At 46.3% G+C, this 11,216-nt stretch overlaps 1 protein-coding gene across 3 annotated transcripts in view; it reads left to right on the forward strand.

Annotated features, from left to right (window-relative positions):
* The first annotated feature begins 5,910 nt into the window (after nt 1–5,910).
* The window catches only part of MMP28 (matrix metallopeptidase 28), a 31,036-nt gene continuing 25,730 nt past the window's right edge, over nt 5,911–11,216 (forward strand). For all 3 annotated transcript variants that reach the window (XM_006154415.3, XM_006154416.3, XM_014590117.2), the window contains exon 1: nt 5,911–6,250. In XM_006154415.3, the coding sequence (XP_006154477.1) occupies nt 6,140–6,250 (111 nt within the window). In that variant the 5' untranslated portion in view covers nt 5,911–6,139. The remainder of the gene's footprint in view (nt 6,251–11,216) is intronic.

Below are 11,216 nucleotides of genomic sequence, written 5' to 3' on the forward strand. Positions count from 1 at the left end.
TAAAAAAGCAGAAGCTATGGCCAATAATGAATCCGAATGATCGCAGCTAGAGTCTCACAACTCTGGGGAAAGCTTTTCTTCTGCTCTCCCAAGCCAACCTTGTGTTTTCATTATTCCTATTAGTTCTATTATTGTGGCTTCTCGAGGTCAGTCATTCCATGAGTACCTTTCTCCGAAGTTCAGAATTCCTTCTGATAAAATCTGCTTTGTGTTCTGCACACTTCCTGGGGAGGAGGAAGGGACAGAGCCAAAGCCGATTGTTCTCATATTATGAAGAGAGAAACTGAGGCCCAGAGCAGCTTTGTCCAGGTGCACAGTTAGGGTATCCCACTGGTGCCTACTGTCAGAAAGGCAACATGCCCAGGCCCCAGCATGAGTTCCTCAAAGTCCTGTCCACTCTGGAGGTCACTGAGAGTCTGAGCTGAGCCCCAGTGTGGAGAGAAGGAGGGAGAGAGGAGCAGCTCTCTTTGAAGAGGAGGTGTGGAGAGGTCTGCTAGCCAAGCTGGGTCAGAACCTGCTCAGCCAAGATGGGAAGGGAGGAAAGGAAAGAACCAGGCCCTGGGAAAACCGAGAGCTGTCTTTCTGTCTGCATCGTTATTTCCTACTTAGCGATCCAGTAGGTCTTCAGTAGGGCTCAGGAAACTGAATGTTTTTTAAAAATGCATTTGTTTAATGAGAGAGACAGGGACCCCAGACAGGGTCTTGCCATGCTGTGATCCTCCCTGCAGCCGTTCAGTCAGCTAGGATCACTGGGATACCCAGCATGTTCAGGTAAACCAGGATCTGAACCCCAGGCCTTCCCCTATAGCTTCAGCAGCACCCTACCACCTTACCACCAAGCCTGAACAGGATCTGAACTATTTTTGTTTTTGCTACAGAGCACATGTGCTCGCCAGACAGAGAGAGAGAGGAAGAAAGTGAAAAATCACACCCCCACACCACCAAAGGAGTAGCCATACTGCAGTCCCTTCTCCATTCTCTCGGGATTTTGGACATGCATGCACACATGCCCAGTGTGATTTTTAAAAAATAATTATTTAATTTAATTTAATGTATTATTATTTTATTTGACCAGAGAGAGAGAGAAAAATCAAGCTGCCAGTTCTGAGACTCAAACCATGGTCAGTCAGGGCTGGCAGGTGGCATGGTGGTAAAGGACGCTGAACTCCCACATGGCCAACCACAATTCAAGTCCTGGACATGGCAGCTTGTTTTCTCGCTTTCTCTCTCTCTCCCTCCCTCTCTGGTCAAATTAAAATAAATAAGTGCTTTAACCATCACAACCTCTGCTGGATCCCCAGTGTAATTTTTAAAAATATTTATTTTATTTCATCTCTTCTCCTCCTCTAACAACCACACCACCTGCTGGCCCCCCCAAGTGTGTTTTTTTGTTTGTTTTAGAAGTTTTGCTATAGGGCACATGCACTTGCCAGAAAGACAGAGAGAGAGAAACAGAAAGCGAGAAATCACCTCCCCAGGGGAGATGGCCAAGCCACAATCCCTTCTCCTCCATTTTCCTCTCAGGATCTTGGGCACACACGCACAGGCGCCCAGAATGAGTTTAAGTCACTGGGTCTGGGACTCGAACCGCAGTCAACTACATTGGAATCCAGCAATGGCAATGTAACCATTACGCCATCTGCTGGTCCCTATTTTTTTAAGAATTATTTATTTTATTTCATCTCTTCTCCTCTTCCTTCTTATTCTATTTGACCAGAGAGAAACAGAAAGAGAGACAGAGAGAATGCAAGCTGCCAGGTCTGGGATTTGAACCACAATCACCTATATAGGAATCTAGCACCTTAAACACCACACCACCTGCCTCCCCATGTGATTTTTTAAGCTACCACAACTAGGACTCAAACAGCATAGTCAGCCATGTAGGATCCAGCCACCTTAACTGCCACAATACCTGCTGGCCTACTACCTGAATTTTTTTTTTTTTTTTTTTTTTTTGGTAGAGGCTTTTGCCTTAGGGGACATGCACTCACTGGAGAGAGACAGAGACGATGAGAGGAAAAGTGAGAAATCACCCTCTGAGGGAATTCCCACACCACAATCTCTTCTCCATTCTCCTGCTGAGATCTTGGGCACACACGAACACATGCCCAGCATGAGTTTCAAGTCATCAGGTCTGGGCCTCGAACCACAGTTGGCCATATAGGAGTTCAGCAACGTAACGACTACACCATCTGCTGGTCCCTAGTATCTGAATTTTTAACAAATATCTTCAGGTGATTCAATGCAGGTGACTCAAGAAACATATTTTATAAATTTCCCTTGAGGCAAGATAGTGCAGTGTTTAAGGTCCCAAGATCTGGAGCTGTACTACCCAGGTTTGCCTTACTGGCTCCATTACTAAATTTGTAATCTTGGACAAATGATATAATCTCTCTGTACTTCAATTTCCCATCTTTAAAATAAGGATGCTGAGGCTGGTACAGCAGTAAAACACCAAGCTCTCCAAGGCTGACTCACATGAGAAAGTTCCAGGTTCACAACCAGAGACCTCTTTGAGTATACTGGACATGTGCAGCTCACGATCCAGGGCTGACTGAAGCTGTTGGTAGATCATGGTATCAGGACCCTGTTGGAGTACTGTCCCTCTCTCTCACTCATTCACAGAAAATAAATAAACTTTTAAAAAACTGAGATGCTGGGACCAGCAGGTGGCATGGTGGTTAAGGAGTTGGACACTCCCACATGGCCGACCACGGTTCAAGTCCTGGACCTGGTGGCTCGCTTTCTCACTTTCCCTCTGTGTGTGTGTGTGTCTAACTCTGGTCAAATTAAAAATAAATAAATAAATGAATGGATAAATAAATATGTATATATTTTTTTAAAGTGAGATGCTGGGATGAGCAGATGGCATAATGGTTATGTCCGTGGGCTCTCACACAGTCGACCCTGGTTCAATCCTGGACCAGTGGCTTGGATCTCACAGCTGGTGTGTGTGTGCACATGTGCCCAAAATCTCAAGAGGAGAATGGAGGAGAAGGGATTGTAGCACAGCCATCCCCCATGGGAAGTGATTTCTCACTTTATCTGTCTCCATTTCTTCTTTGCTATAGAATGCACCCTATAGCAAAAATCTCTCTAAAAAATAAAAACTAAAACTAAAACTAAGATGCTAGGGGCCAGCAGTTGGTATAGTGGTTAAGGCACTGGACTCCCACATGGTTGATCACGGTTTGAGTCCCAGACCCAGTGTCTTAAAACTCATGCCAGGTACATGTGCATGTATGCCCAAAATCCCAAGGGGGTTACCGTGTGGTCATTCCTAGGAGGAGAGGGGGATTTTTCACTTTCTTCCTGTGAGTATATATGTCCTATGACAAAAATAAATAAATAAAACTAAAAGAAAGAAAGAAAATAAATTATTCATTATTAATCTGATATTCAAGTTTAACCGGGGCATCTTATATTTTTATTACCTAATCTAGCAACCCTATCTCACTCCCCTTCAGAATCACCCTCCCCCAGGTCCTGCAAGACCATGCTTGAAACAGCAGCCATATTAATCCATTCTGCCCTTAGCTGAGAAAGGGTCTAGTATGCCAAGCTAGGCTGGAAGCTCTCTGAGAGCAAGGCCCAGGCCACCTCCACCACCTCTGGGGCACCTCGTCAGGCAGGGATGTTTCTTACAGATGTGCACAAGGGAGAGTGTATGGAGGGGCAACGAAATCCATCCTCAACTGTACACTCCCATCAGATTCCTGGACTGAGGATGGCTTCACTATAGAAGGATGCCTTTTTCTCATTGGTCTGCCGAGAGGAGTGCCTATGTCTAATTGGTTCACCCAGGGTGGGTGCTTCTTTTTCATTGGTTGATTGGAAGGCAAGGGGGGCCTGTTTCCAATTAACCTCCCCAAAAGAATGCCTGTTTCTAAGATGTCTATTCAAAGAACTTTTTCCAATTCCTCCACCCAACTGACATTTTTTTTCTAAATAGCACAAAAACATTGTGTGCTTCTGAGGCCCTGAGCCTTAGGATTAAAACATTGCATTACTTTTGTTTATCATTTTATAAACTCCAAATTATTTTTACACACATTAACTCATCTAATCCCACAATGATGCCCAGAGGTTGGTGTCATTGTTCATTTACATTTGACAGATTAGTGATTTCAGGCCAGAAAAGAGATAAAACCTGCTCTCAGTTAAAAAGGCAGATAATGGGACCAGCAGTTAGCATAATGACTATGTTACTAGACTCCCATGTAGTTGACCGCGGTTCAAGTCCCGGACCCGGTGGCTTAAAACTCACACAGGGCGCATGTGCGTGCGTGCCCAGGATCCTGAGAGGAGAATGGAGGAAAAGGGATTGCAGCATGGCCATCCCCCCGGGGGGTGATTTCTTGCTTTCTGTTTCTCTGTCTGGCGAACGCAGACTCCCTACAGCAAAAACCTCTCAAAAAAAAAAAAAAAAAGGCAGATAGTAAAAACAATTTTGTTTTGTTTTGTTTTGTTTATACTCAGTAGGAATTCAGCAAAGGCTTTCACGTAAAAACAAGGGGCTGGCAGGCAGCATGATGCTTGAGGATGCTGCACTCCCACATGGCAGATCATGGCAGATCGTGTCTTGAGTATCAGACCTGGTGGCTTGCTTTCTTACTTTGCTTTCTTTCTCTCTCTCTCTCTCTCTCTCTGTCCCTCTCTGGTCAAATTAAAAATAAATAAATAAATAAAATAATTTTTTAATAAAAGTAAAAGAAAACAAATACCTTTTTGCTTTTACTTTATTTTTTCTGATTGTATGAGATATATAAAACCAGGTGCTCTTTTTCTTTCCATCTTCATGCACCTGTGAAAACTAAATAGCATATGTTCTCATTTTATTGAGGAGGAAACTGACACTCAAAGTAGTTAAATTCTTTGCCAAAGGACACACAGCTGCAGCCTACTATTTATTAAGTGTATACCCATGATGCCAGGCATCCTGCTCAGTTATTTACTGGCATTATTTTCTTAAGTTTATTCATTTTTTTTCCTGAGAGAGAGAGAGGCATCCCAACCGAGTCTTCATGCCATTGTCCACCTATGGGCTCAGGGGCTCAGGCTCCTGCCGCCCTTGCTCAGGGAGGTCTGGACTGCAAACCCCAGATCTGGTTCAGAGTGTTCAGTTGTATTAGCACTGCGCTATAGTCCTACGGGCATTATAATGTCATCAAATCCTCCCAACGGCCAACATCACATGATATGGGTGGGTGTTTTTTTTTTTTTCGGAGAGAGATTTTTGCTATAGGGCGTGCATGCTTGCTGGAGAGAGAAATGAGAAATCACCCCCAGAGGGAATGGTAACCGGGCAATCCCTACTCCTTCATTCTCCTCTTGAGATCTTGGGCCCAGGGTTCCAACCGTGGTCCACTTCGTGGGAGTCCCACGACATAACCATTATGCCATATACTGGTCCTTTGGCGGGTATTTTTATTCCATTTACTGATGAGAAAAGTGGGTTCAGAGTGGATGAGTGACCCGCCCAAGACCGCACAGCCAGCAGGTGGCCGAGAGGCGATTTATAAAGCAACAGTTCGATCTGGGACTCATATCTGGTATTACTGCCCCCAGTTCAAGGCTCTTTCAGTCACACACTGCTAGCTTCAGTCCCCGCCTGGCTGAAACAGTCAACGACCCTCAGGCAGGCCAGGAGCTCTCTTCACCAACGCCCTGGGTGGCCGCAACTCTCAGGAGAGAATCTTTCTTTCCAGCCCTCCCAGGAGAGATCCGGATCAACTGGAGGTGGCAGGTGAGAGATCAGGTATGCAAAGGCGGCGGCGGGAGCAGGGCGAGGCCATAGGACCGGCGGAAAAGGCTCCCGGACCGTCGCGCGTTCCAGCTGCGGGGTGGGTGGGGCGGGAGGCCGGGCTCCCGCCTCCTTCTCCTCCCTTCCTTCCTCCCTCCCTCGGTCTGGGGCGGACAGACCAGCCGGCAGGCACTGCTGAGTCTGGACGACCTCCGGCCGGCTGCGGGCGAAACGCTGCGCAGGAGCTGCTCGGCGCTCGAAGCCAGGCACCGGCGAGCTCCGGGGACCTTCCCTCCCCGCGCTGCGTCGGCGCAGAGCTGGCGCATCCCGGGTGGCCCGGGCACCGCTGGCCGACTCCAGGTTCCCCGCGCGCCCCGCGGCAGGGGCAGCGACGAGATGGTCGCGCGTGTCAGCTTCCTGCTGCGCGCCCTGCCGCTGCTGCTGTGGGAGAGGCTGGACGCCGAGCCTGCGGAGCGCGTAGGCCGGGAGCTGCGCGAGGAGGCGGAGGTACGGGGCGTGTGCCTGGCGAGAAGGGTCCGCGTGCTCGAGACCTACCAGAACTTAGCAGGCAGGCCACCCGGCGGTCCGCGCTGAGCCGACTGTGCACTACCCTCCCCTGTCCTCTGCCCCATTTATACTTGCACACAAAGAGCCCGGCGGCGCTCTGCCTCACGAGAGTGTCTGCACCACACAGGGATCCGCACTGATTGTCCCGGGCTGGCTGGGACAGGGACAGTGACAGAGACTCGACAGAGAGGCAAGAGCTGAGAGGCAAGCCCCCACGCACACCCTAGTGTGGAACGGAGCCACTGTCCCTCACCGTCTAACCTGGGGAGGCTTGAAGTTTACTCACCAGACACCCCCCTCGGCAGTGGAAGCTCCCAGATGGTTGCCGACGCCAGGATGCTGACCCAGCCCTGGCCTCCTGACCTCCTGGCCCGGCGCTGCCGCTGCCCACAGCCTGGGAGAGCCATTCCAACTGCTCAAAGCCAGTTTCTTCATCTATAAAACGGGTTAGAAGAGCATGTTCTGAAGAGTTGCTTCCACGAAGTTTTAAACCATGCTTGGGACTGAACTTAGGAAAAGAGAGATGGGAGGTGGAGAGCAACCTTAGAGGTTTCTCTTTCCAAGTTATTTTGAATTCACTTCTTACTGTAGGTTGCACAAGAGACTATTTTTTGGACGTTTTCTAGATAATAGTGATTGAAATAACACAACAGTATCATTTGTTTGTCTCCCCGAAGGAAGGATTTCTGTTTGTGTCTTTGTCTCTTCTCAAGAATAGGATTGAGGTCTGCGTTACTTTATTATTATTATTATTATTATTATTATTATTATTATTATTATTATTATTTTAGAGGGATGGGGGTGAGGATATGGCCTCTCCACAATTCTTTCTTCTTTATTCTCCTCTGAGGATTTTGGGCACACACACACACACACACACACACACACACATGTGCCCATGAGTTTCAGGCCTCTGGGTCTAGGACTCTAACTGCAGTTGGCCATGTGGGAATCCAGCACCTTAACCACTAAGCCACCCAGTGGCCCCATGCATTCTTTGTTTGTTTGTTTTTAGGTTTTTGCCATAGGGTGCATGCACTCGCCAGAGAGAGAGGGGGGAGAGAAGGAAGTGAGAAATCACCACCACCACCACACACACACACACACCCTTGGGGCGATGGCCATGCCACAATCCCTTCTCCAGTCTCCTCCTGGGATTTTGCTCACTCGTGCACACGCGCAGTGTGATTTTCAAGCTTCCGGGTCTGGGACTCAAATAGGGGTCAGGCCATGTGGGAATCCAGCACCTTTACCACCAGATCATCTGCTGGCCCCTGCATTATTTATTTATATTGATTGACTGATTGATTGGCCAGAGGGCATGTGCACTCATTAGAGACAGAGAAGAACACAGAAAGTGAGAAAGCATCTCTCATGGGGGATGGCCACGCCACAATCTCTTCTCCATTTCTCTCTCCTTTAAGGATTTTGGTCACACACCCACAGACACCCACCATGCTTTTCAAGCCACCAGGTCCAGGACTTGAACCTGCATAGTTGGCCATCTGAGTAATCTGCAGGATGAGGAGCAGCTTCTTTGAAGGCCAATTGCTTCCACTCGTCAGCCTCCTGCCATTGTTTCAGAATAGTCGAAAATGACCCCACCTCAATAAGGGCCTTCCCACTCCAACTCCTTCAGCCCCTTTCCTTCTAAGAGATGGGCTCTTGCTCTGTGCTCTCTACTTTTCCATATTCAGGAATCACATTGTTTCTTTGAATTTAGAATTTACAACACCAAGTGCAGAGTCCTGGTGACCCTAGGAGAAGGTTTCTGTCTACCAAGCCTAATCTTGTTAAGAGCCTCACTTTGACTGTCAGTGGCCTAGTGGTTAAGGGAGCCAAATCCCACATGGCCAACACAGTTCAAATCCCATCCCCTGTGGCTTGAAAACCACACCAGGTACATGTGTGTGCATGCCCAAAGTTCTGGCTGGAGTGAGAAGTGGAGAAGGGATTTGGGCATGGCCACACCCCACGGGGGGGGGGTGCTTTCTTTCCCTCCCTCTCTGTCTCTGCTCTTTGGCTAATGCACACAACCTTTGTACATTATTTTATTTTATTTTTTTAAGAGTTCCATCTCTCACCCCAACAAGTCCGGATCTCAAGCAAGGGAGCACAGACAATATTTCTGTTGCCCATGCTTATGATGGCCCCAGATGTAGAGACTTTCATCTTACGGTATGCTTAGGAAACTTAATATCTAGCATATTGAATCTCTTTCAGTCTATTTGAGGTGATTTTTAACTCCAAGAACAATAAATATGTTAAAGCATAAAAGCCCTGGAAATGTATAGGTTTGTATGTCTATGTCTTTGTATGCCTCTGCATGTGCATATGTGTGTGTGTATATATATATATACATACATATATATATATATATATATATACAGTCATGTGTGTATGTTTATATGTGTCTATACATGTTTCTATAGATGATTAATTGTATGGCTTCAGATCTGTGTGCTAACTGTGGGTTAATCATTTAACCTTTGTGAACCTTGGTTTTCTTCTCTAGCCAAGGAGGGTTAACAATGCCTGTTTTACAAGACTGTCTTGTGGTTTCATGGAGATGATCAGTGTAAAATGCCTAGTACCGTGCCTAATACATAGAAATCAGTCTATGACTGAAAATGGTGCTCAATGTTGTTATTGACATTACTGTTATTATTATTTTTTTAATTTGCTAGAGGGCACATGTTACCACTAGAGGGAGAGGGAGACGGGGGGAGAGAGAGAGAAAGTAAGAAAGCACCCCCCATTGGGGATGGTCATGTAGCAATCCCTTCTCTCCATTCTCTCCCAGTGGGCATGCACATACACACACCCAGTGTGTTTTTCAAGCTGTTAAGTCTGGGACTCAAACCACACACAGTCAGCCATGTGGGATCCAGCCACTCTAACCACCATGCCATGGGCTGGCCCGTTATTATTATCTTTAACATTATTTTAGAGAACAGAGGTACAGATTAAAGTCCTGGCTTGGGGACTTTAACTCTCCACAACAATAACACAAGACAAAATATGCAAAGCAACTATTTTCAGCATTGGACAACAGGCACACAGCGCTGTAAGTCCTAAGAGATGGTGTTGCAGTTACTATGGTTACATTATAAATTATCCCAAAACTTACTGAAGTAAAACAACTACTTATTATATGTACAGATACTGTGGGTCAGAATTTCAAATAGGGTGCATTAAGACAGCTGATCTCTGCTTTTCAGTGTCTGAGGCTGGAGTCATCTGAAGGCTGTTTACTCAGGTATCTGGCAGTTGATGCTGGCTATCTGCTTGAGGCCTCAGTTCTCCATGTGGACCTATCTAGACAATCTCCCGTGTGGGCTACTTTGGGCTTCTTCACAATAGGGTGGCTGGATCCTGAGAATGAGTATTCTGAGAGAGAGAGAGATTGAGAGAGAGAGCAAATGAAACTTGTATCCTTTTTGTGACCTGGACTCAGACGGTGCATAGTGTCACTTCTGTTGTAGTCCCATTGGCTAGAGTAGTCATGGCCCCTACTCAAGTTCAAGGGGAGGGAACATAGACCTCATAATGGTAGGAGGAGTGTTGAAGCCACATTGTAAGACCATCCTGGGAATGGGGAATATCGATATGGTTATGTAGGGAATGATAGTCACCCATGGAAGGGAAATTCACAAAGGGATCCCCAAGATCTCCCCCAAGTCTTTGCTCAGGGACAATTCCCTGACTGCAGTGTAAGGAGCTAGACCCCAGGCAGTCCTCATTGCAAAGGTCAGAGTTCAGGGTTGCTGAAGCAACTGGAATCCTTGGAGCAGTGTCAGAGGAGAGAGGAGGGAGCTACATTGAAGGGGGTTCCCATAAGTCTGTGTGGGGTTTGCCGCAAGTCCTCACCCAAGGGCTGTGCCGGAATGTGCAGGTTGAGACTATGCAAGGCTTACCAAAGTATAGCTGCCCTGTCATGGAGAACAGAAAATTATCTAGAAGTTGAGCAACTCTGAAAGATGTTGGAGGTCTGGCCCAGCCAAAATGCAGACTGCAGACTTCTTTCTATAAGACCCTCGGTGCCCATCTGAAGCACCTGCCTTATCTTGCTTTAGGAGTAAGGACCATGATCTAGAGCAAGACCTCAAACAAAACTTACAAGTGGGTGAACATAAACTACTTTTTTCCTTTGTCATAATTTATTTGAAAGACAAAAAACTGCTTAAAGCAAAATAACGTTGTAAGTTGGACTGTATAACGTGTGTAAAAGTTACAACAACAGCACCAGGGATGAGGAGACAGGTAAATGACATTCTGCTGTTCTAAAATGAACAGTTTTGTGAAATGAAAGTGTCAGGTGTGAAGTAGGAAGTGTGACGTGTCAAGTGGGAAGTGGAAAGTATGTTGTACCATTGATATAATATTGTGGCACTATTGGTAAAGTGTTATACTATTGGTATAATATTTTCTCTAAGTGCACTACGATAGGTTAAGGATGCACTTAGATCAGAAAGTCTCACACACACATACACTCAAACCAAACAACTTAAGAACAAGCCTTGACAAGCTCTGCAGACTAATTTCTATATATTTGCATATCATAGACATTCCACATAAATAGCATCATATAACATGAGATCTTTGTGACCAGATAGTTGGAGATTTTACCACCCTTCTCCCAATGGGGATCATGTCTCTAGACTCTCACATGACTGACTGTAGTTTGACCTAGACACAGTGCTTCAGAATCACACTAGACATGTGTACATGTATGCCCAAGATCCCAAGAGAGTGGAGGAGAAAAGAAGAGAAGGGATTGCAGTGTAACTATCTCCCTGGGAGGTGATTTCTCACTTTCCCTCTCACTGTCTCTCTCTCCATCCCGAAAACTTAAACTTAAAAAAAAAAGTTTAAGTCTTGCAGTATATATATATATATATATATA

The sequence above is a fragment of the Tupaia chinensis genome, unplaced genomic scaffold, assembly GCF_000334495.1.
Source record: "Tupaia chinensis unplaced genomic scaffold, TupChi_1.0 Scaffold000407_4, whole genome shotgun sequence".
NCBI classification, from domain to species: domain Eukaryota; kingdom Metazoa; phylum Chordata; class Mammalia; order Scandentia; family Tupaiidae; genus Tupaia; species Tupaia belangeri.